The sequence below is a fragment of the Halichoerus grypus genome, chromosome 8 (assembly GCF_964656455.1).
Source record: "Halichoerus grypus chromosome 8, mHalGry1.hap1.1, whole genome shotgun sequence".
Classification (NCBI taxonomy): Eukaryota; Metazoa; Chordata; class Mammalia; order Carnivora; family Phocidae; genus Halichoerus; species Halichoerus grypus.
In genome coordinates, this window is record NC_135719.1 from 105,126,878 (window position 1) to 105,151,823 (window position 24,946).

Below are 24,946 nucleotides of genomic sequence, written 5' to 3' on the forward strand. Positions count from 1 at the left end.
TTTAACTATACAGTGACCATTCTGCATTGCCGGGATCCTAGTGAGGTGGTACAGTGGGCATGTCACTTATTTTTGCACTTAATCCTTACAACCATCTTATCATGTAGGTACTATTATCTCCAGTTTATGACAAATGAAGGCTTACTGAGGTTAATTATCTTGTCTAAGCTCATATTTAATGAAGTGGTTGATGTGGGCGGGGAACCTGGTTTTTATGACTCAAGAGTCCATGTTGAGACAGATTTTCATGGAACACTACATCAAAAATGAATGATGTAATGTATGGTGATTAACATAGCAATAAGAAATTTAAAAAAAAAAATTATCTTGAGTTTCAATTATTTACTTATTATTTGTATTTCCCGATTAGAATATCAGGTCTAAGAAGGTGGAGACCTTGTCTGTTTTGTTCACTGGTATCTCTAGTGTTTCACAGTGTTTAGTGCTTAACGGCTGCCCACTGAATATGTACTGAGTGAGCGTGTTGTACGCCGTGCGCCCGATGTAGAGCGATCGCGGTGTCCTATAGCCGAGTGGTTAATGAAGAGTGTGGGCTCCGGAGTCAGGCTGGATTCAAATCTTCGCTCTAACACTTGCCTGCTGTGTGACCTTAGGCAAGTTACTTAAGCTCTTTATGCTTTAATTTTCTCACTTCTAAAATGCTAATAATAAAAATGTATAAGTAAGATGAAGATGAAGTAAGCCTTTTGTACATTGCATGGAAAACAATGAGGCTCAACATATGACTACCGATATTGTTAGAGTATTTCTCAATTGTAAGAAGCCTTTGTCAGAGATTGTAAAATGCACCACTGACTTCCTATTAGCTCTCATGGAGAAAATCAAAACCAAATACAACATTAAACGCACACAACTCTAAAAAATCTAATTTATAACATCATACATTTTTCTCTACAAATACATGCTGTTTCCTTTTTCAGAATGACAATCACACCTGGGGTCGAAAATGCCTATCAAGTACGGCAGTTACATGTAATGTAATGGTAACCCCTGCTGCTGATCTGGACCTTGTTAGCACCTTTGTGATGCTGCAGAATCATTTAAACACATGTCAAAGAATATTGTGGGTTATGTGGGGTTTTGTTAGTTTGTTTGCATTTCCCTTTTGGCTACATTGTGTTGTTGCTGCTAATATAAGTAACTACAAGTAAAGAGCTTTTCTGGGAAGTAGCTGGAAGCTTGTGACAGATTTGGACATCTGAATGATAGTTATTGACACATCAATGGGTCCCAACAATTGAAACTCTTGTAATCGGTTCTCAAAATGTTGGCAATATTTACTGCTTTCAATCACAGCATACAGTGTATGGTTATTAATTTTGTACATACACACAATTTTTTTCTACGTTGCATTCTAGTGGAATCTTTAAAAAGACCTCTTAACTGATCACTGTGATGTGAATTGAAGTTTTCCAGCTGCCTGTATACCTGAAACTGATATAACACTGTAGGTTAGCTGTACTGGAATTAAAATTTAAAAATAATAAAAATAAATAAATTTACCACCTACCAGCACAAATAACTTCCCAGAAGTAACAGGCCGATGAACTGATCCATCCCCACATCTTATTCATTTCTCCAATGCACAGGCAGTGCAAACTGTGAGTAAATGCCATCCTCACATTCCCTTCCTCTCGCCTTCTCAAGCTTGGCTGCGCATGAGAATCATGTGGGCAACTTAAAAAAATCCCACGTTCTCAGGCCGAATCCCAGGCCAATTAACTGAGTAGCCTGGTATCACTATTTCTAAGGCTCTTCAGATGATTTCACTGGGCAGTGGGAGGCTGAGAAGCACCTGCCGTACCAGCGGCTGGTGAGTTTCTTTTGACGCATGTGAGATGTGTCTTCATTGCAGAGATGTTAAGGTTTGGTAAAAAAAAAAAACAAAACCATAACAAAAAACCTTTGTATCAGAGAAAGAAGAAAATAGGGTATTATTCTGTTATTATTAGCCTAGCCCCAGGAAGCTTCAGACCACGAAAAATATCATATTGGGTCAGACCCATTTTGTGGAATAATGAACATCCCTTTGTTGTCCTTAAGAGCACCTTTGATATTTCCTACTAGGAAGGTGTCCCAGTGATTATGCTTCCTTTAGTTACTGCCGAAGCCCTGACAAGAGGCTTAAGGATGAAGCCTGACACCTGAGACCTCTGAAGAAAAAGCAAGCACGTGTGGAATGCATCTGACGCTCCTTGTCAATGAGCCTGCACCTGTATCGTGTTCTCTCTTGTCCCCTTGGAGCCCCTGATTTGGAACCCCCAATGCTCCAGGACTGGCCTTCCGTGCTTCATCTGACCCAATGGGATCCTCTCTCTACCCATTCCCAAGGCATGGAGGACAGATCTCAGATTCTCTTAACTTCGAGGAAGAGTCCTTTCCACTTGGATGTTGGACAAGCAGCTTACACGCCCTGTGTGTATTGCAGGTGGTAACCGCACCACGTTTCAATACTTGATCTTAGTTGAAATCTTGAAGACATGGAATTTAATAATGGCATGGAGTTTGGGGTGATCCTCATAAGTCTCTAAGATTGACTGATTTCTTTCTGATAGATATGTGTGATTTTTTTCCTGCAGATCTATCAGGTCTGAGTAAGCCCATCGCTATACTTAGATATTAAAGTTTGCATATTTGCAAAGCCTATTGTATTGCCAACCATGAAACCAGCCTCACGAGAAGCTGCAATTAACCTTCACCTGCTCATCATTTTCAGCCTGCCAACCGATAAGACTGGAGACTTATTCACATCAGACAGCCACACTGCCCACCAGGCAGTTAGGAATATATATTGAGTGGAGTGTTCTTTTCACAGATCCTATGTGGAAATCAGCATTAAAGGAAGCATTAGGATCCTCATTTACCTCAGATAACTTGCTCATTATAAACTCATTAGCTACTAGGTTGAAAATACTGCCCAGAAACAGAGTGTAGAGTAGTTCACCTTTAATACCTTAATCTTTCCTAAAAAGTAGTTTGTTAGGTGATGGCATGACAATAAATCAATACAGCCAATACATCTCTAGTACTAGAAGTAGGTTTAGGCAGGATAAAGATGGACCCAGTTAATTAACGAAGGAAAGAGATGGGCATGATATATAGGCAGAGATAACAAATGAAGGATCTAAATGTAAAATATAAGTTGGAGAGGAGTTTTAGAAAATTGATAAGCCTATTGCATAAAGTAATTTACAGTGATTTAAGCCTCCTTGAGAAAGATCAGATGAATATTTGTAATCTTTTCTGGTTTATTAAAGTTTTAAATAGTCTATGTTGCCACCTTAATATCTGGAACATAGATACGACTAAGAATATAGTTTTGCTTTTCAAATAGCTAACCAATTTTCAAATATTTTTCAACATTTTTGAGTAATTTTCATTTCCCCCTTTGTGATTCTCTGTTCAATATCTATTGAAATCTCTATTTCTGAGTTGTAGTTGATTTAGTAATAGTATGCCATTTTGATTATTGTGACTTTGAAAAAGATTTTAATGTATCATACAAATCAAGTTACTGCTTTTGCTCAGAATGCCCTTGCCTACAGTCTTCCATTAATTTAACGAAAGAATTTAACATTTTGTCAAGTTCCGCAGATAGGCATTGTCTCCTGAAAAGATGATTATATGAATCATTATTGACACTCAGTTGGGATCTCGGTAATAAAAAGGGAGAGGTGGGATGGTGGCATCATGAACAGACTGCGCACAAACAAATAATCCCTGTGGGTAAGTTTTCATCCGCGCCCCTGGGCACGCAGCTGGCACAGCCTGGAGCCAGGCCCAGAATTGAGACAGTTACCGCCAGAGGCTGCCCTCAGTCACTATACTTTAGTCCTCTCAGGGTTGTCTGATAATGCGAGTGTAGAGGTGACTTAATAATTAATAATCACATTTCACGTGTTTTTCATCTCTATTGCACAAAGCGCTTTTATATGCATGATCTCACGTTGTGCCCCTTTCTTTGTGTGGAACGTATAGAAATGCATAGTTGAACATACTGTCCTTACTAGAGAATTTTAGCCAGGGTGCAAAACCACTGGTTTTTACCTTTATGAAGTTTCTCTCATCACAGTGGTTTTTTTAGCTTTATGTTTTCCTTATTATACACATTACAAATTGTGGCTATACGTCAAAAGATGGTTTGTAAGTTGTTAACAGGTAATTGAAATTTTATGTTTGGCCATCCTCATTAGTGGAATGATAGTTTATTATGTTCATTATTAGGGAATTTTAGAAAAAAATATTGGGGGGAAAAAAGGGCAAGACCAACCAACCAAAATATTAACTTTTTTAGATTTCATGGTGAACATTTATTTTTCCCTGGTGGGAAGGAAGAAAGATGTGAGCGAGACTGATAACCACTGGGGGGTGTAAGAGCTATTTTTAATAGCTTCTTTAACGGGAGCCAGGTTTTCTACTCTCTCCACCATTCTGGACTTCAGCAAAGGGGGAAGTTAAAGTCCATGTTAGAGAGGCTCAGAACAAAATGGAGAGGCAATCTTCACCAGAAGAGGAAGCAAATTAAAGCCCTTCCACCAACCAAAGGAATACGGGAAGGGAAGCAAAACAGGGTGAGGAGATCAACTCCTGGGTCCCTGACACCCCTCCCTCTGCCTTGGGCTTTATCTCAGAGGATAGCATGGGGGAAATAGGAACAGACTTGGGTGTAGTTGGAGGGAGGCTGTAAGGAGAGTCCTGGTCATGTCCAACATGGTTCCTCACCCTTTCAAAGTGTATGACTCAGTGATTTTTAGTACAATCACAAGGTTGTGCAACCATCACTACTAATTCTGTGATAGCTAATTCTGTACCTGAAGCTTTTCTTAGCACAGTTGTGGCAGAGTGCGACAGATAATACATCCAAAAACTAGACTGATCTTTCTGTGCATTTAATTAGGTGCCTCCACTGTTCAGTCTTTTTCAATACCTCAAATTCTGTGTGTATCCAAAATGCTGGCTCTTTGGATAAAGACAAGATTTAGGAAGTCTCAGTTACCTGTGATGTATTATGTCAGACTCAGGTTTCCCTAAACGCCAGTATCAGTGGAAGTAGCTGGCATATATATATATATATATTTGAATATATATGCAGGTGTCTTTAGCATCTTCATATAAATTATAAGCTAGTGTGATCTGAGAACTTCTTTAATTACCGTAGTTCCTTTGATTCATGATCAAAAATCCTGATTCCTGCTTTCTCACCAGTGAGTTGAAGAGATAAGCAAAAGATTAACGCACACATTAGAGTTAGAAAAAAAGGATCTCACTTCCAGAAAATAGGATGATATCTTGCAAATCACTTCATCATTCCTTGGAGGCGATGCCAGGAATCAGAAGTTCCATTAACCTCAATGCCACACGAAGAGTAGAAAGCGACTCATGTGTTCCCTTAGGTAGAGATCAGAAGGGAAGAAAACCACCAGGGCGAGCAGACCCATGGAGGGAGAAGAAGGAAGTATCAGGGTAGCGGGGTGAGGAAACAGGGATGTGGGGAAACCTGGAGGACACAGAGCACGACAGCTGCCAGCTCCCTAGTGTGCCGCTCTGAGGTCACAAGCTGGGTCAGGTGCTTGCAGGGGATGGTTTCCTCAAAAAAAAAAAAAAAAAAAAAAGCCACACACACACACATACACACACACACAACCCCCAGTTCACTTTAAAAGGGTAATGACAAGGGTGCCTGGGTAGCTCAGTCAGTGGAGCATTGGACTCTTGGTTTCAGCTCAGGTCATGATCTTGGGGTCCTGAGACTGAGCCCCAAGTCAGGCTCCACACTCAGTGGGGAGTCTGCTTGAGCATTCTCTCTCCCTCCCTCTCTGCCCCTCCCCCTGTTTGCACATGCTCTCTCTCTAAAATAAATAAACAAATCTTTAAAAAAAAAAAGGGTAATGGGCTCTCTCCCTAGGAGTCCAAGATGGTGGAGGACTAGGAGACCTTGGTTTTGTCTGGTTCCAGGAATTCAGCTAGATAACTATTAAATCATTCTGAACACCTGTGAACTCAACTGGAGATCTAAGAAAAGAATAGCTACGACTCTACAAATAGAAAAACTAGGACTTTCTGTAAGGTAGGAGGTGCAGAGAAGTGAATCGAGGTGATACATAGGAAGCTAAACCGCGGGAGGAGGGAGCCTCCATCAGCTGGCTACCGGAAAGTGATATAATAGCAGAGTGCAAAACCAGAACTTTGTTGGCTCCAGTGGGGGACGTTCCTGCCTGAAAGGCGCTCAGGTGGTGAAGCAGGGTGGAACCCTCACTGGGACAGTGTGGTCTCAGGACCCTTGGGGTCACAGAAAGACTGGGGGTGCCTGAGTGCGGCAGAGCTCCCAGGTATCGGAGCGGGGAAGCCGGCTCTATTACAAAGCTGTAGTCATCAAGACAGTATGGTACTGGCACAAAAACAGACACATAGATCAATGGAACAGAATAGAGAGCCCAGAAATGGACCCTCAACTCTATGGTCAACTAATCTTTGACAAAGCAGGAAAGAATGCCCAGTGGGAAAAAGACAGTCTCTTCAACAAATGGTGTTGGGAAAATTGGACGGCCACATGCAGAAGAATGAAATTGGACCATTTTCTTACACCATACACAAAAATAGACTCATAATGGATGAAAGACCTAAATGTGAGACAGGAGTCCATCAAAATCCTAGAGGAGAACACAGGCAGCAACCTCTTCGACCTCAGCCGCAGCAACTTCTTGCTGGACACATCCCCAAAGGCAAGGGAAGCAAGGGCAAAAATGAACTATTGGGACTTCATCAAGATAAAAAGCTTTTGCACAGCAAAGGAAACAGTCAACAAAACCAAAAGACAACCGACAGAATGGGAGAAGATATTTGCAAATGACATATCAGATAAAGGGCTAGTATCCAAAATCTATAAAGAACTTATCAAACTCAACACCCAAAGAACAAATAATCCAATCAAGAAATGGGCAGAAGACATGAACAGATATTTCTCCAAGGAAGATATACAAATGGCCAACAGACACATCAAAATAATGCTCAACATCACTCGGCATCAGGGAAATACAAATCAAAACCACAATCAGATACCACCCCACACGAGTCAGAATGGCTAAAATTAACAAGTCAGGAAATGACAGAAGTTGGTGAGGATGTGGAGAAAGGGGAAGGAACCCTCTTACACTGTTGGTGGGAATGAAAGCTGGTGCAGCCACTCTGGAAAACAGTATGGAGGTTCTTCAAAAAGTTGAAAATAGGGCTACCCTATGACCCAGCAATTACACTACTAGGTATTTATCCAAACTATACAAACATAGTGATTCGAAGGGGCACCTGCACCCCAATGTTTATAGCAGCAATGTCCACAATAGCCAAACTATAGAAAGAGCCCACCAACAGATGAATGGATAAAGAAGATGTAGTATATATACATAAAGGAATATTACTCAGCCATCAAAAAATGAAATCTTGCCATTTGCAATGACGTGGACAGAACTAGAGGGTATTATGCTAAGCAAAATAATTCAATCAGAGAGAGATATTTATTGTATGATCTCACTCATATGTGGAATTTAAGAAACAAAACAGAGGATCATACAGGAAAAAATAAAACAAGACAAAACCAGAGAAGGAGACAAACCAAAAGAGACTTTTTTTTTAAATTTTTTTTTTTAAAGATTTTATTTATTTATTTGACAGAAAGAGACACAGCGAGAGAGGGAACACAAGCAGGCGGGAGTGGGAGAGGGAGAAGCAGGCCTCCCGCGGAGCAGGGAGCCCGATGCGGGGCTCGATCCCAGGACCTGGAATCATGACCTGAGCCGAAGGCAGACGCTTAACGACTGAGCCACCCAGGCGCCCCACCATAAGAGACTCTTAATCATAGGATACAAACTGAGGGTTGCTGGGGGTGGGGGTGGGGAGATGGGGTAATTGGGTGATGGACATCAAGGAGGACATGTGATGTAATGAGCACTGGGTATTATATAAGACTGATGAATCACTGACCTCTACATCTGAAACTAATAATGCATTATGTGTTAATTAATTGAATTTAAATAAAAATAAAATAAAATTTACAGCCAAAAATAAATAAATGTCAGCAGAAAAAAATTTAAAAAGGGGTAATGATAATATAAAGGTGATCAGTACTGTTGTGATTATTTACTTATTTATTTTTTAGAGATTTTATTTATTTATCAGAGAGAGAGTGCACAAGCAGAGGGGAGGGGCAGAGGGAAAACTGACTCCCTGCTGAGCAGGGAGCAGGGTCCTAGGACCCTGGGATCATGACCTGAGCTGAAGGGAGATGCTTACCCGACTGAGCCACCCAGGCGTCCCCGTTGCGATTATTTAAAAACAATTATATTGTTCAGCCATTCAAAGAAATGTTGAAGGAACCAGATTTGAAAAAGGCAGTGACACTATACTTTGTAGTACAAGTTTATGGCCTTTTTCAGGAGCAGGTTTGTGAAAGTAAGTTCCTAAGATTTGGAAGGAGACCCAAACAGCATCTAAACTATAGATGTTTCTCACTAAGTTAAGATTCAGGAGGTAGGTACCACCAGGAGACAGTGTCCGTGCTCCCAAGGAAATCAGCTGAGGACCAAGTACTTTCAAGAACTCTGGGGGACTTTCCAATCACACTTGGCTGAAGACATATTGCGCTGACAAAGATGAATCGTCATCCCAAATAGGCAAAAACTAAGAAATTTTAAAGAGACATATGCGATTCTCTCATAAAAATCTTTTATTGGCACACCAGAAATATCCATTTTTCTAGTACAGTAGCTGTATGCATCTACAACGGCAATTCTGTGTAAACTAGGTGTTACAAGTCACTAGAAATCTACTTAGCAGGATGAATTTAATAAAGAACAAGAGTAACTATGAGTCTACAGCGGCCCAGCCATCGAGTCTCATTGGAGAGTAAATCAAATATCAAACTAGTGTTGCCCTGCAACAGTTTTTCTGTAGCCAAGACACCAAGATGGACATAAACAGGATAGCACCCATTCAATAAATTAGGTACACGTAACTAGAAAAACACTGTAACTGATAGAGATGAGCTAAATAAAGCACAAAAGGAAATAATTAGCTATTTACATGTATTACTTTTTGCCAAAACTTTAGTTTGTTAGCTTTCCCATCCTACCACTTCTCTTTTATCTGTTACTCTTGTTTTTTCATGCGGAATTTCTTGGCCCACTGGCAAGTATTTAGACAACTAATCAGAACCTTTTTTTCCATGTTCTACATTTTCTAAAACTTCATGTCAAACTAAAGAATCTGAAGGGTAACTGTGTAAGTCTATCTCTATAGAGAAGTAATAAGAATTATCGTTCTGCTATCAGTCACAGCAATGACATACAATTTCATTTTCTTCCAAACATTATTTGAACTACTCCAGAAAGTTAGGTTGTGAATGGCAGCAGAGTGGATGGATTTGTCATTTGTAACAGGCACAGATATACATGGAGACAAGTGAGTTTATCCTGAGAATGGGGATGCCGTGGACTGCAAATTAAGATCCCCCATTACTGAAAATGGGTTCTCTCTCTGGTCACTATTTTTTTTTTCCACATTCATATTTAAGGCTTAGTGTCGTTGCAGCATTAACAAATAAGAATGCTGACATCATTTCTGCCAAAGGAGGGCTCTGTGATGAATGGCAGCAGGTACCATAATTAAAATAGCATAGCTGAAAAGGCATTGAGTTGGCATGTTTCTGGTGCCATGGCCAGAATTGGGAGATTTTAACATCATTCTTGGGGAACTGAGAGATCTTGCCAATGAGCCTCTTTGCCCCTTGTTTATATACTTTGTAGTACTTATAATAATTTGTAATTGTCTTATTTTTGGTTTGCTCTCCTATGAGAACGTAAGCTCCAGAAGGGCGGGAAGCACACCTGTTTGTTCACCACTGTGTCTCCAGTGTCTAGAACAGTGCCTGGTCCATAGTAGGTTCTCAGTTAAAAACTTGTGTTAAATGAATGAACCAAATCATAAACCCCCTGGTCTGCCTCTGTCTAGAGACTTTCTAGTTTGATTCAATGACCCAGCTCTCCTAATGATCCTGCCTGCGGTGAACCTTTGTGTAGCCATTTGGCTATTATTTTTGTGCGTCAATGGATAGTAAAACTTCTCGATGCTGCATTCACTCTGCCCACCTCACAAAGATTAGCTATGCAGGGCTAACACTGCACGAGAGGTAATGGCAAGAACCTTCTAGGAGGTAAACTGCAAGCTCTGAATTCAACTACTTCTTCCCCACCTCTCTCTACGACCTCTTTGTCAGAAAGCTTAAGAAAAAGGTTATCAGGAGAAGATTCTCTTGGCAGTAACAGTTCAGTAAGTCACTAATAACATGATCAGAAAAGAAACAAAATATAACTCACCTACATAAAAAAACTTATGTAAAATAAAAGCAAAATCTGGGAGTGGAAACTAAGTGACAGGGTGGGCGGTCTAGGTCCTTAGTTGGTTAGAGTTGCTGGACTGGACGCAGAAGTGAACGCAGGCATCAGAACAGGAGAGAGGCTGGAAAGGAAGGGGTGGAGCAGCGCTGTGGGGTGTGAGCACGTGGGGACCAGCTTTTCTCTCCTCCTCCCCCTCTGCTTCCAGCTCTCCGGCATCCCACCACATGCTGGCTGAGCTCCTGCTCTCGCTCTCTCAGGCGGAGGTAAGGACGGAGGTAAGGACGGGCAGCTGGCGCCTCCACAGCCCATCCTTAGGCTATTGATGCTCTGCTGGAGTAGAAGTCAGGGACCGGGAGCCCGGTGTGAAGCGTGACCTGGGGGACGAGACTGTGAGTCCTGGAGGCACCGCGAGAACCCTCCCTGCATCTGCCCCTCCCCGGGGGCACAGTGGGTGTGCTCCTGATTCAGCAGGGGACCTGTTCCCTTTCTTTAACGTCTATTTTAGTAGATGTTAAAGAAGAATTCTTGTAGAATTCTGCCTGTGCTAAGAGCCTGGCCACCGTGGGGGCTTCCCAAATCTTGATAATATGGTTCTCATCCACCTGCCTCTTTTAAGGATCCTGGGAAGGCTGTGTTCCTTCTGACTGAAGACACAGGCATTGATCTGCAGGTGGCAGGGCCTGTTGGTGAGGGCGCAGTGACAATGCCAAATCCATGGATAGAGAACCGGTGAGCGGAGAACCCTTCTCTTACCACGTGTCCACTACTAGTTACTCCGATTAGGATGAGGCTTCCGTTTGGGGGATGAATAGACGATTGCCAAGTATAAGAAACACGGGCAGGGGTACTGTCCCCGGTTCCTGTGCAGCCTCGCACCTCGGTGGACAGTTGCATGGATGAGGCCGGAAGTGTCTCATGCTCTACTGTCCTTCCCCTTCTCGTCCCTGTCTCCCCAGCCCCAGAGTCTTTCTCTAAGGATACTCAGAACATCCTGGAAACCACTGAAGACCATCGAGGACAATATTCTTTGGAAGGGGAAACAGCTGAAAAAGGGGAAGACTTTGAAGGAGGTTTTTCTAAGACTCACGTCTATGACAATTTATGGGTTCCTTTCTTCCAATGTAGAGGCTGAACTCTGAGAGATTAGATTTCAGCCTCCCAGAAAACCCCATCTAGTCGCAGGAAGAGAGAAGGGCAGAGGTCACTGGGTTGCAATCACTTTTACTGCACATGCTGATAAACAACAATGGTTTTCTTTTTTTTCTTATAGCTCCCAAGACTACGGTTCTGAACAGAAGAAAAAACACCTGCAGGGTTATGATCCCCACGGCCTGCAGCTGTCTGCCGAATGGTGCGCAGCTGATGAGAGCTCCAGCGGAGAAGGGCAGGGAGAGACCAGCCTAGCAGTGCCCCGCAGGGCGCCCCGCGGCTCTGGTCTTCACCCCAGCCAGGGGCCCTTGGCCCCGCCTTGCTCCCCTGAGGCCCCTCACGCCTTAGAAACTTTGTGCTGGTTGGTCTCTCTGCCTGGAAAGCTCCACACAGCTCACTGCCTCCAGGGCCCAGCTCACCTGGGACGGTAATAAGGCCCACCCACACGGAGCGCCCTGGCTGAGACGACTGCTGCCCTCCCCACCCCGCACCCCCAACCCCCACCCCCCCGCCCTGCCCTCGGCCTCGACTCCCTTGCACTTACTGCCTTCTAGCATGTATATCATTAACACGGTCATTGCGCTTATTATTGATCCTATCTCCCATAACTCAAATGCGAGCTCTACGAGGGCACGATTTTTATGTTTTGTTTTCACTGATAAACAACAATGCCTATAATAATTATAATTACAGTGCCTGACATATTAAAGGCACTCAGTGGTTATTTGTTGAATGAATGCATGAGAAGAACCTGTTTGCCTTTTGCAGTAAATTGTAAGTAAGTAGCCCGCAGGCGGGGACTGTTCTCTAGCCCCAGGACCTAACGGAACTGAGGAACAGTGCAGAGAAGATGCTCAGGCTTTCTGGTAACGGTGCTAATACTTCCATCTCATACCTTCACCTCTGGGGCGCTCATGGAGCTCTGCATAAGTCATTCCTTCTGTTTTCAAGCCAGCTGGTTCAAGGGTTTCATTCCTACTAGGGATGAAACTAGGCCTCAGGGCTGATCAAGAGCAAACCGTGAACTGAGTTCCAATCTCCCACTTGCTGTGAGTGAGACTGTGTCCAAGCTTAACGAAGGGGCTGATGCTGATCTGGGATCATCTCAGTTGTCAACGTTGGTCCCTTTCCCCTCTCCTTTCCTCCGGGTCTCAGTCTGGGCCTTACACGGTTGGCTTCCCTCTCTCAGGGGCTAACGTACCCCCCGCGGGCAGCCTTTGAAGCAGAGCGGGCAGAAGCTGCTGTGAGGCGGGGGGGCACGGCGCTTACCTGCACATTCCTGTTCAGGCTCACCGCCGGGAAGAACAGGCCTTCCACGTTCTCGAAGGCTATGGGACCCTGCTGTTCGTCGTTGATAAAAAAGGTCAAGGTTTTCCTGTTCAAGTCGAGGAGGACCCCGATTGTGGCCCCCTTGGTGATCCCTCCCTCGGTTCTGTGGGAAAAGAAAACAACTGGGTTTCACTTGTCTTCATTCTAGAAGCTCCCCTCTTTGTACTCAGTGTACAATCCCTTTTGTTCTAACTAGTATTTCTCAGCCTGTTTAAAAATATCGTTCCCCACACCCCAGGAGCGTTTTTAAGTAATTTTTTTTTTCCCCTAGTCACCCCTCCTCACATATCATTTTATTACCACAGATATACTCGGTATCTGTTTACGTGTTGTGTGTATATCTGTGTTTTGTAAATAAAAAGAGTAAAATTTTTTTGCTTACCCCCCACACACTAACTTTCACTCCCGGGAGATATCGCCCCCTGTTGAGAATATAGTTTCGACCATCCTGCTCTGCTGGCGTTCACAGTGAACTCATTCCCAGAGGGTCTCTACCTCTGAGCCGTGGAAGTAGAAAACGAATCGTTCAAGTCCAAGAAAAAAAAAAGTCGGCTTTGGGCTATCAGAGCTCCGTCTGCAGCTATGTCGTGCACTTGGCACAAATGGTGGGAATTAAACATCAACTCCAAAATGACTTAATTTGAAAGTCAAAATAAAGAAGCACTTACGCTGAATCGAAAGCATATGCATGAAAAATTGGATGTGGGGCCTTATGCTACCGATTTAATAGAAAAAACTCGTTCCAGAAAGATGTTAATTTTGGGCATGCGGAGTTTAAATTGAGAAGGCTCTCTAAAAAATGACAACATCTGAGAGGATTCTCCCCTGCAAAGCGAAACAATTATATCGTGGAAAATGGAGGGGTGATTTTTAAAGAACCTGCATTGAAATGTCATTTTAAAGCAAATTATGTCTTATGCTTCAATTGATGGTTTCACAAAAGCCATTAACATGGGACGATCAGATTTGCCGTACCCCCCAACTCTTTGAGGTCTAGCAATATTGAACTTCATCCTCATCTCAGCAGAGCACAGAAACTGGGTAAGTGTTGTCCTTTCCCCCTGGCATGCAGAATACAGACTGTACACAGTCGTTAAAAGACAGGTTTATAAATCGCATCTGGTTAATTCACAACTTCAACAATGACAGCACAGTTTGCACGCAAGCAGACATGTTCAGCTTTAAGAATGTGTTTCTTTGCATAGTGTGACACTCGTGGTATTATTTACTCCTTCACTCCAAACTAGAGAAGCTAGAAGGGAAAAGTGAGTGCGGTACATGGGGGAATGGCATTAGGGATCTGGTGACTGAGGGCTCCTGCAAATGTAAATCACCGAAGATGACTGTTTGTCTACACCTAGTAGCATTTGATATCAGGCTGAAATGGTATGCGTGTTCACTTTAAGTGATAATGAACAACACACACCTGGATGGACGTGCATAGAAAACGTCCAAGGGAATGGGAAGTGGAGGTCCTAGGAATCCTACCGACTAGAGAAGGAGCAGTGATGACCTTCCAGAAAAAGCTGAGACAGTGCAGTCCACCAGCCTACCACTGCCAGCCTCACTTTCCTCTTGATCTGACTGGATAGAGCTGTATTTTTTTTTTCCTCAAAACACCAAAGAGAGTGTATCTTAGAAAAAATCTTTGAGAATAAGGTGGATGAGGATCCCTGCAAGACACCTCTCGACTTAGGCAAACCAAATGAAAAAGGAAGTCTAGGGAAAAAAAAATATAATTTGGGTTAAATGATAATTGCCTATATTTTGGTGTTAGAGGCAAACCTGAGGAGATTACTATGTTCTCCTTCCCCAGCAAACTGGATGTTCTGAATTTATATGATAATAAGGGTCCTACAAATTCTAAAGCTATCCAAGCTGGCATCCGTAAGATCTAGTTCAGTGCGTGGCTTCTATCGTGGGCAGTGGTAACGATAATAGTCCTAACGAGAAGAACAATGGCTTCTGTTTTCAGCTGCCTCTGATGTGAGGCATTTTCACATATCTCATTTAATCTGGAGAACACTCCTGTCCAGAAAAAATATTATTATCCTAATTGGGTGGATTTGGAGACGAAGGTTCAGAAAAACTAAACGGCTCTCCTGGTAAGTTGTAGGTCTGGATTTTACAATCCTGGCATGTTTTCCTGGGATGGATATGCATGGGGAGTCTCAGTTTCTAGCCACGGTGAAGGGCCTAGGAAAGGGCTCACGTTTCTGGCATTACGCAAAAAAAAAAAAAAAAAAAAAAAAAAATCCCTCAATCCATCAGTTAACCACTGAGAAAGCGTCAGGTAAGAATAGTAGAACTCCTGTGCCACTTACTGAAGACCACCTGCCTGGCTGCCTCAATGTTGTCTATTTACTAGGACCTGGAACTCGGGCTCTCGTTTTTTACCAGAAGCCAACGTGAAGAAGGCTCGGTCTGGGGGCTGCCGGGTACCTGTTGGTGTGCGAGTTGTTGTGCATGAACCAGCTCCGGTTATTGTCCACATACATTGCCCAAGCTTTGTCGTCCTTCCCTAACATCACATCCTTCATCACGTCGATGCGAGCCACGCCGAAGGCAGGGTCAGGGTGGTTTTCGTAGCGATCCACGGTTAGCTCCCAGTAGTGGACGCCCTTGGAGAAGCCGGTCTTCCCCAGCACCACCCGGTCATCGTAGCTGCTGCAGGTCACAGTCAGGTTGTCGTTGGAGAAGATGATGTCAGCGTGTGCCGAACCGGGGTCGAAAGCAAACCAGGCCACTGGGAACAAGAGAAGGGAGCGGGGTTACCGAGGCGGACCCGAAGAGCCCTGTGTACCGCAACACACCCCTGCACGGGGGAGGAGTGTCGTGTCCCGTTTTCATGCTGCCATGCAGGAAGGAGGTGTCCGGGGCCACGGGGGGCTGTGAGTGAGCAGACAGGGGCCACGTCCTGGGAGGTGGTACTCTCTGCACCCAGAAGCAGACGGAGGACACAAGACCGATTCAGCAGGGGTTACCTGACTCAGACTGCACTCCCAACCAGGTGATCCGGGAGTGAAGTGGCATCGATTTTGGAAGGTGCAAGTCCCTTCACCCGGTGACTGGGACAACAGTACACCAGAGACATAAAGGGAGAGGGTGCGCTAAGATGCCTGTGTAACCCTGAGGCGGGGAGGCTAGGATCTACAGTCCTAGATGGGGGAGGGATAAAACACACTGAGTGAAACCAGGAAATAGCCCCTCGGCAGGAGTGCTGACATCTAGTCGTTTTGAAAACTTCCTCAGCGCTAGTGGAAGCTCAGAGGCTGCAAAGCTATCGGCAACATGACCTAATTTTCATGAGTGACTGTGACTTTGGACATGAGACAGGTCGCTTCCTTCGTACCTTAAAAATAACAGTTTGCATGTTACTCCTAACGCTAACATGGAACATACTTTGCTGGAGCAGTAGGTATTTTGGACGCTAGGTGAAGACAGAATGACATCTTTGCACACATCGTTACGACCCAAGTTCTAGATGCCGCCTACCAATAACACACTCTGGAGAGATGTCATTGCTGATCTATTGAACCTGTGAGCCACCTCACATGCACTTTGGTCTTTGCTATTTGTAACAGAATAAGGTTATTCCATACCTGCCAACAGCTTTTTAATGTCAACTGTTGTCATTCCAAGTGAAAGGCATGGGAGAGAGAAACAGGAAGCAAAATTGACACTGATAAGAAAACACGTCGCTTTTGATAGACTAATACCAAAAAAGGGCTCAATTTCAAACACTACAAACACTACAACTGTTGGTCTGACTTGTACCTTAACCCACGTTAGCGCTCGTAAAGAGTGCTCTGCATTGACGTATGAGAAAACTGGGGGGAAATGTAATCCTCTTTTAGGTATAAAGTTTAAAAATACGCTTTTCTAAGGAATTGGGGCAGTGTTATAACGGGATTTTCATGACAATTAGACAATTTTATTGACATACAGTAAGCTGCTGCCGTTTACTTGGTGGAGGATACTGAGCATGCCAATCACACAAGTAGAAGATGACAATCACGATATAGGTGTACTTGCCTAACTGAGAGTAAGGTGCAGACTGCGGCTCAAAGCTGCATCCTATAAAGAGATACTACACATCAAAGCTATGAAGCGGCAACCAGGTGGATCAACAGTATTTGTATACACTTAAAAAGCACCAGCTGAAAAGAGTCACCAGAGGCCTGATTCATGAAAAACCAAAGCCCTTTTTATATTAGTTAACTTTGCTGGGTAAAAATGGTTTCTCTTGCTCTTTCAAAGCCGAAAGTGCATTTTTTTTCCATCTAATAAATCCTCCCCAGTGGATTCTAAACTATACAGCTTAAGTTTTTATCAGCCCCCAAGCTCAATCTTTTCCACTGAAGTTTCCGTATTAAAGAGAAAGCTTACTGTTTAAAAATGGGAAAAATTCGGGGCTGGAGGAAAGCAAAATAAATAAATAAATAAATAAATAAATAAATAAATAAATAAAATAAAAGTAAGAAAAATTCATCCAATTGAGAAGGAGAAATCACTGGATCTTGATAATAATTCTGTTCTATATCACTATTCCATGCACTTCTAACTCTGGTGGGAACCAGAAGACCTTTGTCGTGACTTGGGCCCAAGTTAAATGACACGTATATGTGTGACTGAACATAGAATGTATATGCTAATAAAAACATCTGATAATTTTTAATAATGACATGAATTAAATGTAGTGAAACAAATGACTTCATCTCCTTCTTAGATCATTTTTACTACATCAGTTCTTCTCACCTAAGGGAGGGGAGGGGGCTCTCGTGGAGGTAGGATGGTCTCAGGGAGATATTAGAATCACCTGTGGAACTTTTCCACCCCTCCTTTCTCAAGATCTGGATCCCATGAGAAGCTGGATTGGGTGGTCTTAAAATGTTCAAAGGTGTATGAACTATAGTTTCAAGTGGTGTTGGGGACTGATCTGGAAAATGTATTTTTGATGAGCGCTGGGGTATCCCCTAGAGGGGATCATTTAATTTTTTTTTTTTAACTCTGTAAGGCCTTTATACACTAATTTCTAAAACAATTGAAGGATAATACACTGAATTAAAAGAACTTTAGAATTAATACAGCAACTTACCTTAAAAAAAGGACTAATGATTGAATCAAAAAACAAAACTGAAAGGTATGTCCTTACTTTTGTTTATTTTACTCTGGGATGAATTCACATACAAAAGAATCATTTTCTCCTAACTCATGGCTGATTTTTATGTTTAGCTTCTACCGATTATCACTTTAAAATTCCTATTCACAGGTTAGAGTGTAGTGAGGACTGAACACAAGGAGTTTTAAAGCTGAATCTCATATCCCGCTTTGGAAATGAATTTATAGAATCTGAATAGGGCTTTTAAAAATTTTAAATGAATCATGCCTTCTGCAAGTCTTTTTCAAAACGTTCTGAAACGTTCAGCGTTCTGAAATCTTTTTACGCTATTGAAAACATACCACCATACATTTAAGAGTCGATGGTACAACTAGAACAATGCTGTTAAATACAGCCATCACATCTCCCCCGACCCACATTTCATTTTATTCTTGAGACAATATACATTACAAAGACTGTAACAGTATTTCAGTACATTGGACACAAGTGAAAAGAGTTCCATAACAAAGCATGTTCGAAAGCCAGTGGTGCACAGAAAAACAATAAGAAACGTAAAAGCACAAAGAAAAATGTCATTTTAAAGAGAGCTTCAAGTCCCTGCATCCTTTTTGCACTGTCATGCTGTGGCCTTCTTCATTCCAGGATGTGGGATGAGCAAAAAGAATAAAATAAAAAACAAAAGAAACCTTTGGAAATGTGAAATGTGCATCACGTGTATCCACGATTACAATATAGTCCTGAAGAGATCAAATAGGTCTGCATCTTAGATGTTTTAGGATTCTGTTGGCCAGACAGTCGACTGCACAGTAACGCATGTCTAGCTTCCCTGAAATCAACCTAAAGCCCTGTCACAACCTGCTTGGCTGTGGGAAACTTGGGGGAAGCCAGCCTTAGCCACGACTTGGATCTTTGGCCCTTAGGCCGGTTAAGGGTTTCTAATTTGGCTAGTGATGGTCCCTGCCCGTGGCTAGGAAAAAATCCGCCATGAGCGGGGCTGTCCGACCAGTGAGCACAGGCTTTTGCAGAAAATACTTTCATATCTGCTCTCTGCTTTGCCTGCCTTGTAGGATGCATTCTGCTGTTGGTGTGTTTTTACTTTATTTTTTCAATAAAGATCTCTTGAGTCTATGTTTAATCAGACCACTGCGGGCTGGATGCACTGATCCAGTCTCCCAGACACAGCTGGTTTCCTGGATACAGCAGGGTTGCAAACCTCCAGACTCAGCCAGCGCCTCTGCCGTGCTGTGCCACTACGTGGGATGACGGAGCGGGTCATCCTTGGCGGTACCAGCGGGTGCAAAAAGAACAACTTCACTCGTCACTTTCCAATGCCACTGGACATTGACCACAGCTCGATGGTCGGGCCTTACACCACACAGACAAGAACGCCACAAAGCTCCAGCATCCAAATGCTCCTCATACGGGAAGCAGGCCACAGACAGAGAGACTAGCTCATTGCCCCTCTCCATGCACATGAATGGCAAGAACAAAACAGGTATTTTGGAGATGCCATCAAGGCACAGAGAGATCAAGGGGAAAGATCAGACGAGCTCAGCTCACCCGGTGCATTGAGAGACTGCAAAGAAGAATGCAAGCTCAGCTGGTGGGGTGAGGATCGTAAATCAAAGTAGGATCTCCCGGGAAAGCTGGGTTGTAGATTAAGGGTGGAGGAGAAAGGACTCATTCTACGGAGCGGCAATCTTTCCGAAGGCACTGGAAAAGGGAGTGTCTGTTCTTCTGAATCTGTGTCTAGATGTAAGATCAATGCAAACTAGAGATCAGAAATCTGCTACCTGCCCGAGCACGGTTCCCCAAGACCTGCCTTACCAATGCATTTGCACAAAGCCTCATCCATCCCGCAAGTGCCACAAGGCATTTACAAAACCAAAGTGGCTTGGGGGCCGGGAGGGCATTCTTAGCAGGTCAGGACTCAAGACCAGAGGACATCTCAAACATCACAGACAATTGCTCTCATTTCTCCCAATTTTTTAGTGCTACTGAAGGCATTTTGGAAGGTTTCCTTTTCGTTAAATTTTTTAGAGTTGAATTTAGAAACTTTTAGAGGTAGATTTTATCCATTGTTGACCAAGAGTGATACTTTACCCCCTTCAGCTACCTTGGAAGTTATTACCTGCACAACAATGGCTTCTTCAAGGGTTTCTATTTAGGAGATGATGATTTTTTTTTTAACCAATTCTTTGCTTTTCCATATTTTCCCCTTTCCTTACTTATATGTATTTTTCCATTTCTGAATGGATGAAATGATTTTTCCATCCTAACACAGTCCACACTTGCACTTTGAATAGGAGAGGAAGACAGGGCTGAACAAGTGATCAGGGAAGGATCCTTACCTTTGTTTCTGAATTAGGATCAGACCCCAGGGATATCACTTGGACAGCTCTGGTTTTCTAATAATAAACGGTCCGTGGGGCCATGGTGAGGTGCGTGGGTGGCAAAAATGTCTTTATTTTCAGATACTTGGGTTTGGCATGAAGATCACTAAATTACTAAAATCACTCCTTTCTCTTTTGTCAAACAATAGCTGGTTCTAGGCAGCAGGGTGGTCTGGTCAGAGATAGATGTTTTACCAATCAGGACCTTCTTAGAACACACTGTGACAATAATAATTTAAGAAAGAGAGATGGCATGATAGTAATATTCTATGTCCAAAGCCAAGGAATTATCTTTTCATTGAAAAAATAATTTTGTTTTGGTGGCCAGAGGATGCTCCTGGGAATATTTTTCTCGTTTGAGTCTGTCAGCATGCTTCTCCATGTTGAACATATCCTTGTCCTATCAAAATGCTATTGTGGGCATGTTCAAGCCAAAATAACTGGAGTGTGTGCATGTAACATGATCCTATTCGAAAAGCTCAGAACAAGGCCATTGGCTAGTTTTAACTGAATATTGCTGAGAGTCAGCCCCATTTTAGTTTCTGCATTTACCACATTAAAGTTAGCTTTTCAGGCTTTACTTTTATCCTTGGGAAATTTTTTTTAAAGAAAATTAGAAAAAGATCTCAGAGAAAAGGAACTGCTACTTAATGGAGTTAAGGTGTGGTATTCCCAATAATAAATATTCAAAGTTTCTTCTACCTAAACTTCATATAATTTGGATGACATGAAATATGTGGTCATTTCTTTGTTCAAAAATGGCAAATCAGAAATGATTCCTATTATAATTGTCTCAAGGGGGAATTAGTCTTTTAGTTTAATGGGAAATTTGAAACACAACACAGCACCACAAACTGATATGGGCTTCATTTAGGGAGAGAAGGCCATATATATGTCAGTAAAATATTTTTTGTTAACAAGAATTTGCTTGGAAATGTATTTTTCACCAGGTGGTAGCAATCAATTCATTATATTGAAAATACTTGTTGCTTTAAAAATTAAGGGAAAGGACATACATAGTGAAATGAATTCTAGAGTGTATTGAACCTTCAAGTCATCATCTGAAAACCAATGAAGAGATGTATACTGAATCCAGACCCTGGGGAGCATATCTGAGCCATCATGGAACATACTCACCTTTCCTATTCTGAGTACCGAGTTGGTGATGGCACCACTCTGTGGGGCGGGGGCTGAGAGTACTGTGGTTATTCATGGGATTAATAACTCAACACTAAAATAGTTATTGTTTTTTTTAGTCTTTTATGTGGATCCATTATTTATTGATGACCCAATTTTCCTTGACTCCTCTCACTTTTGAACTATGCCCTCTTTTCAGGCAAGCTTATTTAATACCCACATTATCCAACCATTTCATCTCCATCTTTTTTTTCCCCACCACCTATGGCCTCCCATCCCCTTCAGCTGGGCTCTTACCCCATTTTCTCTAAGGAGCTCCTACAAAAAATTTCTTACCTCATCATGAAAACTTTCCGAATGAATTATGAGAGGGAGAGTGTTTTCCACCTGATCCCAGCCAGACTAAATAAGCAGTGCCCCTTTATGCCCTCCCCCATGGGCACACAGTACAAATGTTGGGTCAGTTGCCTGTAAATCATCTATGTTACTTGATATTATCTTAGATTACAGGAGTCTCAGAGGAAGACGCTTGATCACATCTGAGGAGCACTCATCAGGCTTCCCCTTGAAATATCCTGGGTTGAGGAACTCATTGCCTCTGGGCAGTCCCCTCCAATTTACAGTTATTGCTTATATTCGTCTGGATATACCCCTTTGGGAACTCCACTTGTCAACTGTAGCCTTACTATCTGGGGCCAAGATCACTAGTTCTTCAAGTATTTGACAGCAGTCACCAATCCCCTTTATTATCTTCCCTTTTCTGGGCTAAAAAGAATCTATTTCCAGCCCTTTTTCTATGCTATGAAATTCAAATCTTAACTCTCCTTGTCTTGCCCCACTGGACATATTCAAAAACATGAACCAAAGACACCAAGACAAGATTGGGTATAGTATTCCCACCCCCTGGTTTAGTCAAGTCACACAACTCACAATGAACATACACACAACTACCCATGGGTATATTCTATGTTATACCCATGGGATGCAGGAAGGCTACATCCCACTTCCTCACCTCCCCTTGAAAGCACAACTATTGAGATATTGAGATCTGGAGAAGGCTTCTGAGCCATTAACGTTCTCTGAGCCAAGACAAATAGGAACATAGGAACAGGGTTTATCCCCCCCCCCCCCCCCCCCGCCAAATACATGATACAAAAGCTGTTTCAGGTCATAGCTAATATTTGGGATTACTATTATTAATTTTTAATGTATAGATCACTAGAGAAAGACAAGTAGCACCTTAAAAGATTCTGAATGTCCTGTCATGTTTCATGACATGCAGTGATCCTGTCTGCTGAACAGTTTTGCTGAGTAAAAGCAGCTTATCAAGGAAGACCAATGGGAAGAGTAGTAGAATGCCAGCTGAACACTGGTGTGGTCACTCTAGGCACAGCTGTAACTGGGGTGGGGACGGTGCTCATAATGGGAATGTGTCAAGGCACACTTTCCATCAACTTGGTCAATGGCTACCATTTTCCTCTTGCCCTTGACTAGACTGCTTTCCCTTTCCACTCGGGACTGGCTGGATTCTGGAGTCGAGGCCCATGCTTAAAAGAAGCCATCAAAAATTATCAAAACAAGGGTCAGCTGGGGATCACACTTATTATTTACTGACTTTTGGGTTCAAGGTGAAAAAAGGATGTTTAGGTGATGTACTCCTGTTTGGCTAACAGTACATACTTCTTTTATTTGTTTGTTAGTTAACATTTATTGAACACCTACCATGTGCCAGACGTTGTATTAAAACTGAGCAGCTAGGAAACAGGAACTTGGAGAGAGAGCTGACCATACGAAAAAGAATAATTTAGAGAAAATCTTCTAGGGGCAGAATTTCTTGACTGATTCCAACATGTACTGAGTACGAAAGATTTCTGTGGTGTGGTAGAATATTTTGGAAATATTCCTCACCAGTCTGTGAGGTGTTATTTTTGGAATTCAAAGAGAAAAAGCAAACCAACAGGACTTCCTTCTGACAGCGTATGCTAATGCAGCTTTCTTTGTGACTGGTAGAATTCTTGGTTATCTTTTTGTCTGCTCGGGAATGGCTTTATAACTCAGGCAGCCCCTGGGTGCTGGTCCAGCAAGACAGTTGTATTTCAAAGCCCAGTAAGACAAGATTATGTCAGTAAGAACTGCACAAGCAGCATTAAAGATGAGTTTCAGTTCAATTATAAACCAGTTGTAAAATAATTTGTTTCTGTTGGGAAGATTTTAAAGAGACGAATGAAGGAGGCTGAGTCTCCTTAAATGATCTAATAAGCATCCAAAGGCAAAATTACGTCCAACTGGTACATAAGTTACAATGAAAGGTGGAATTTTAAGCTCTCTTAAGTGTGGCATTAACTGCAGTTGAGAAGTGAGAAACAAAGCTGTTTTGAAAAAATTCCTTTTAAGAGAAGAAATAGTCTCTTGTAACACCCCTGGGACAGCTGCATACTCTGTCACCACATCCTCCACTCCAATTTAGAATACCATGGCATTATTTATAAGTAACTACCATCAGAAGAACTAAAAATTCTTGCATTTCAAATAGATACAACAGATTCCAAAGGACTCATCTGTTCCCCAGAATGTCAACAGCAAAGCATATTCCCCTGAACCAAAGATAGGGTCTGGATCCAATTCAGTTCTATGGAAAAATTCAGGAAATTCCCTGGGATGTCAAGCATGTTGTCAAAATTAAAAGGAACAAAGTATCCCTCTTTTCTGGGCTCTGAAAACTAGCATGCCTCTCACTTTGGATTTTGTAAAATCTACCCGAATTTGTTCAGGTATGATTTACCTACCTTGAGGATTTTGTCTTGGAAATGCACATTCTTCTAACTAAATAATGTTTTGGGAGCTCTGATGCTCTGAATCAGGAAAAATAAAGCAGAGGCATAGGAAAAATGATCTCTGGTGGACATTATATTCTTCCCTATATGATCCTTTATCAACTATTTTCTATTAGTGTTGAATTCTCCGTATCATAGGCAGATCTTTAAGACCTATTAAGACCCTTGCAGGAGGCAGGAGGTGTCTTTTCCTGTTCATAGCATTTTCTGAAACAGTTAACGGATTTCAGCAGTAATTTTGAAGAGAGAAACCATACAAGAAATCCAGGGGTACAAATTGAAAAGAACTTGGAGGTTATCTGCTCTAAGTCTATAGTTTTGGAGACAAAAATAAAAACAAAACAAACCCCCCTCCAAACCAAGAAACCCCTCCCAACACTCCCCCCAAACACAACAACAAAATAAAAACTCCTGAAATCCAGAGAGGTTAAGGGACACATCCCAAGTCACACTGCCTGCTGTGGTAGAACAGGATAGGGACCCAGGCAGGATCAATTCCCGGGGGAAAAAATTTTGGAAGTGACAAGGCCATTGCTTCTCTTTTGTGCCTTGGAAATGCATAAAAAGTAAAGT

At 42.5% G+C, this 24,946-nt stretch overlaps 1 protein-coding gene across 13 annotated transcripts in view; it reads right to left on the minus strand.

Annotated features, from left to right (window-relative positions):
* Positions 1 to 8,722: 8,722 nt before the first annotated feature.
* TRIM9 (tripartite motif containing 9) overlaps positions 8,723 to 24,946 on the minus strand; it is a 109,770-nt gene continuing 93,546 nt past the window's right edge. For 2 of the 13 annotated variants that reach the window (XM_036111076.2, XM_036111066.2), the window contains exons 8-14: positions 19,570 to 19,758; positions 16,923 to 16,964; positions 16,490 to 16,513; positions 15,330 to 15,633; positions 12,828 to 12,990; positions 11,497 to 11,581; positions 8,723 to 10,783 (exon numbers count right to left, since the gene is read on the minus strand). In XM_036111076.2, coding sequence (XP_035966969.1) covers positions 10,752 to 10,783; positions 11,497 to 11,581; positions 12,828 to 12,990; positions 15,330 to 15,633; positions 16,490 to 16,513; positions 16,923 to 16,964; positions 19,570 to 19,758 — 839 coding nt within the window. In that variant the 3' untranslated portion in view covers positions 8,723 to 10,751. Of the gene's footprint in view, positions 10,784 to 11,496; positions 11,582 to 12,301; positions 12,991 to 15,329; positions 15,634 to 16,489; positions 16,514 to 16,922; positions 16,965 to 19,569; positions 19,759 to 24,946 lie in introns of those variants that run through there. The other 11 variants (XM_078053684.1, XM_036111086.2, XM_036111137.2 and 8 more) reach the window with 9 other exon arrangements.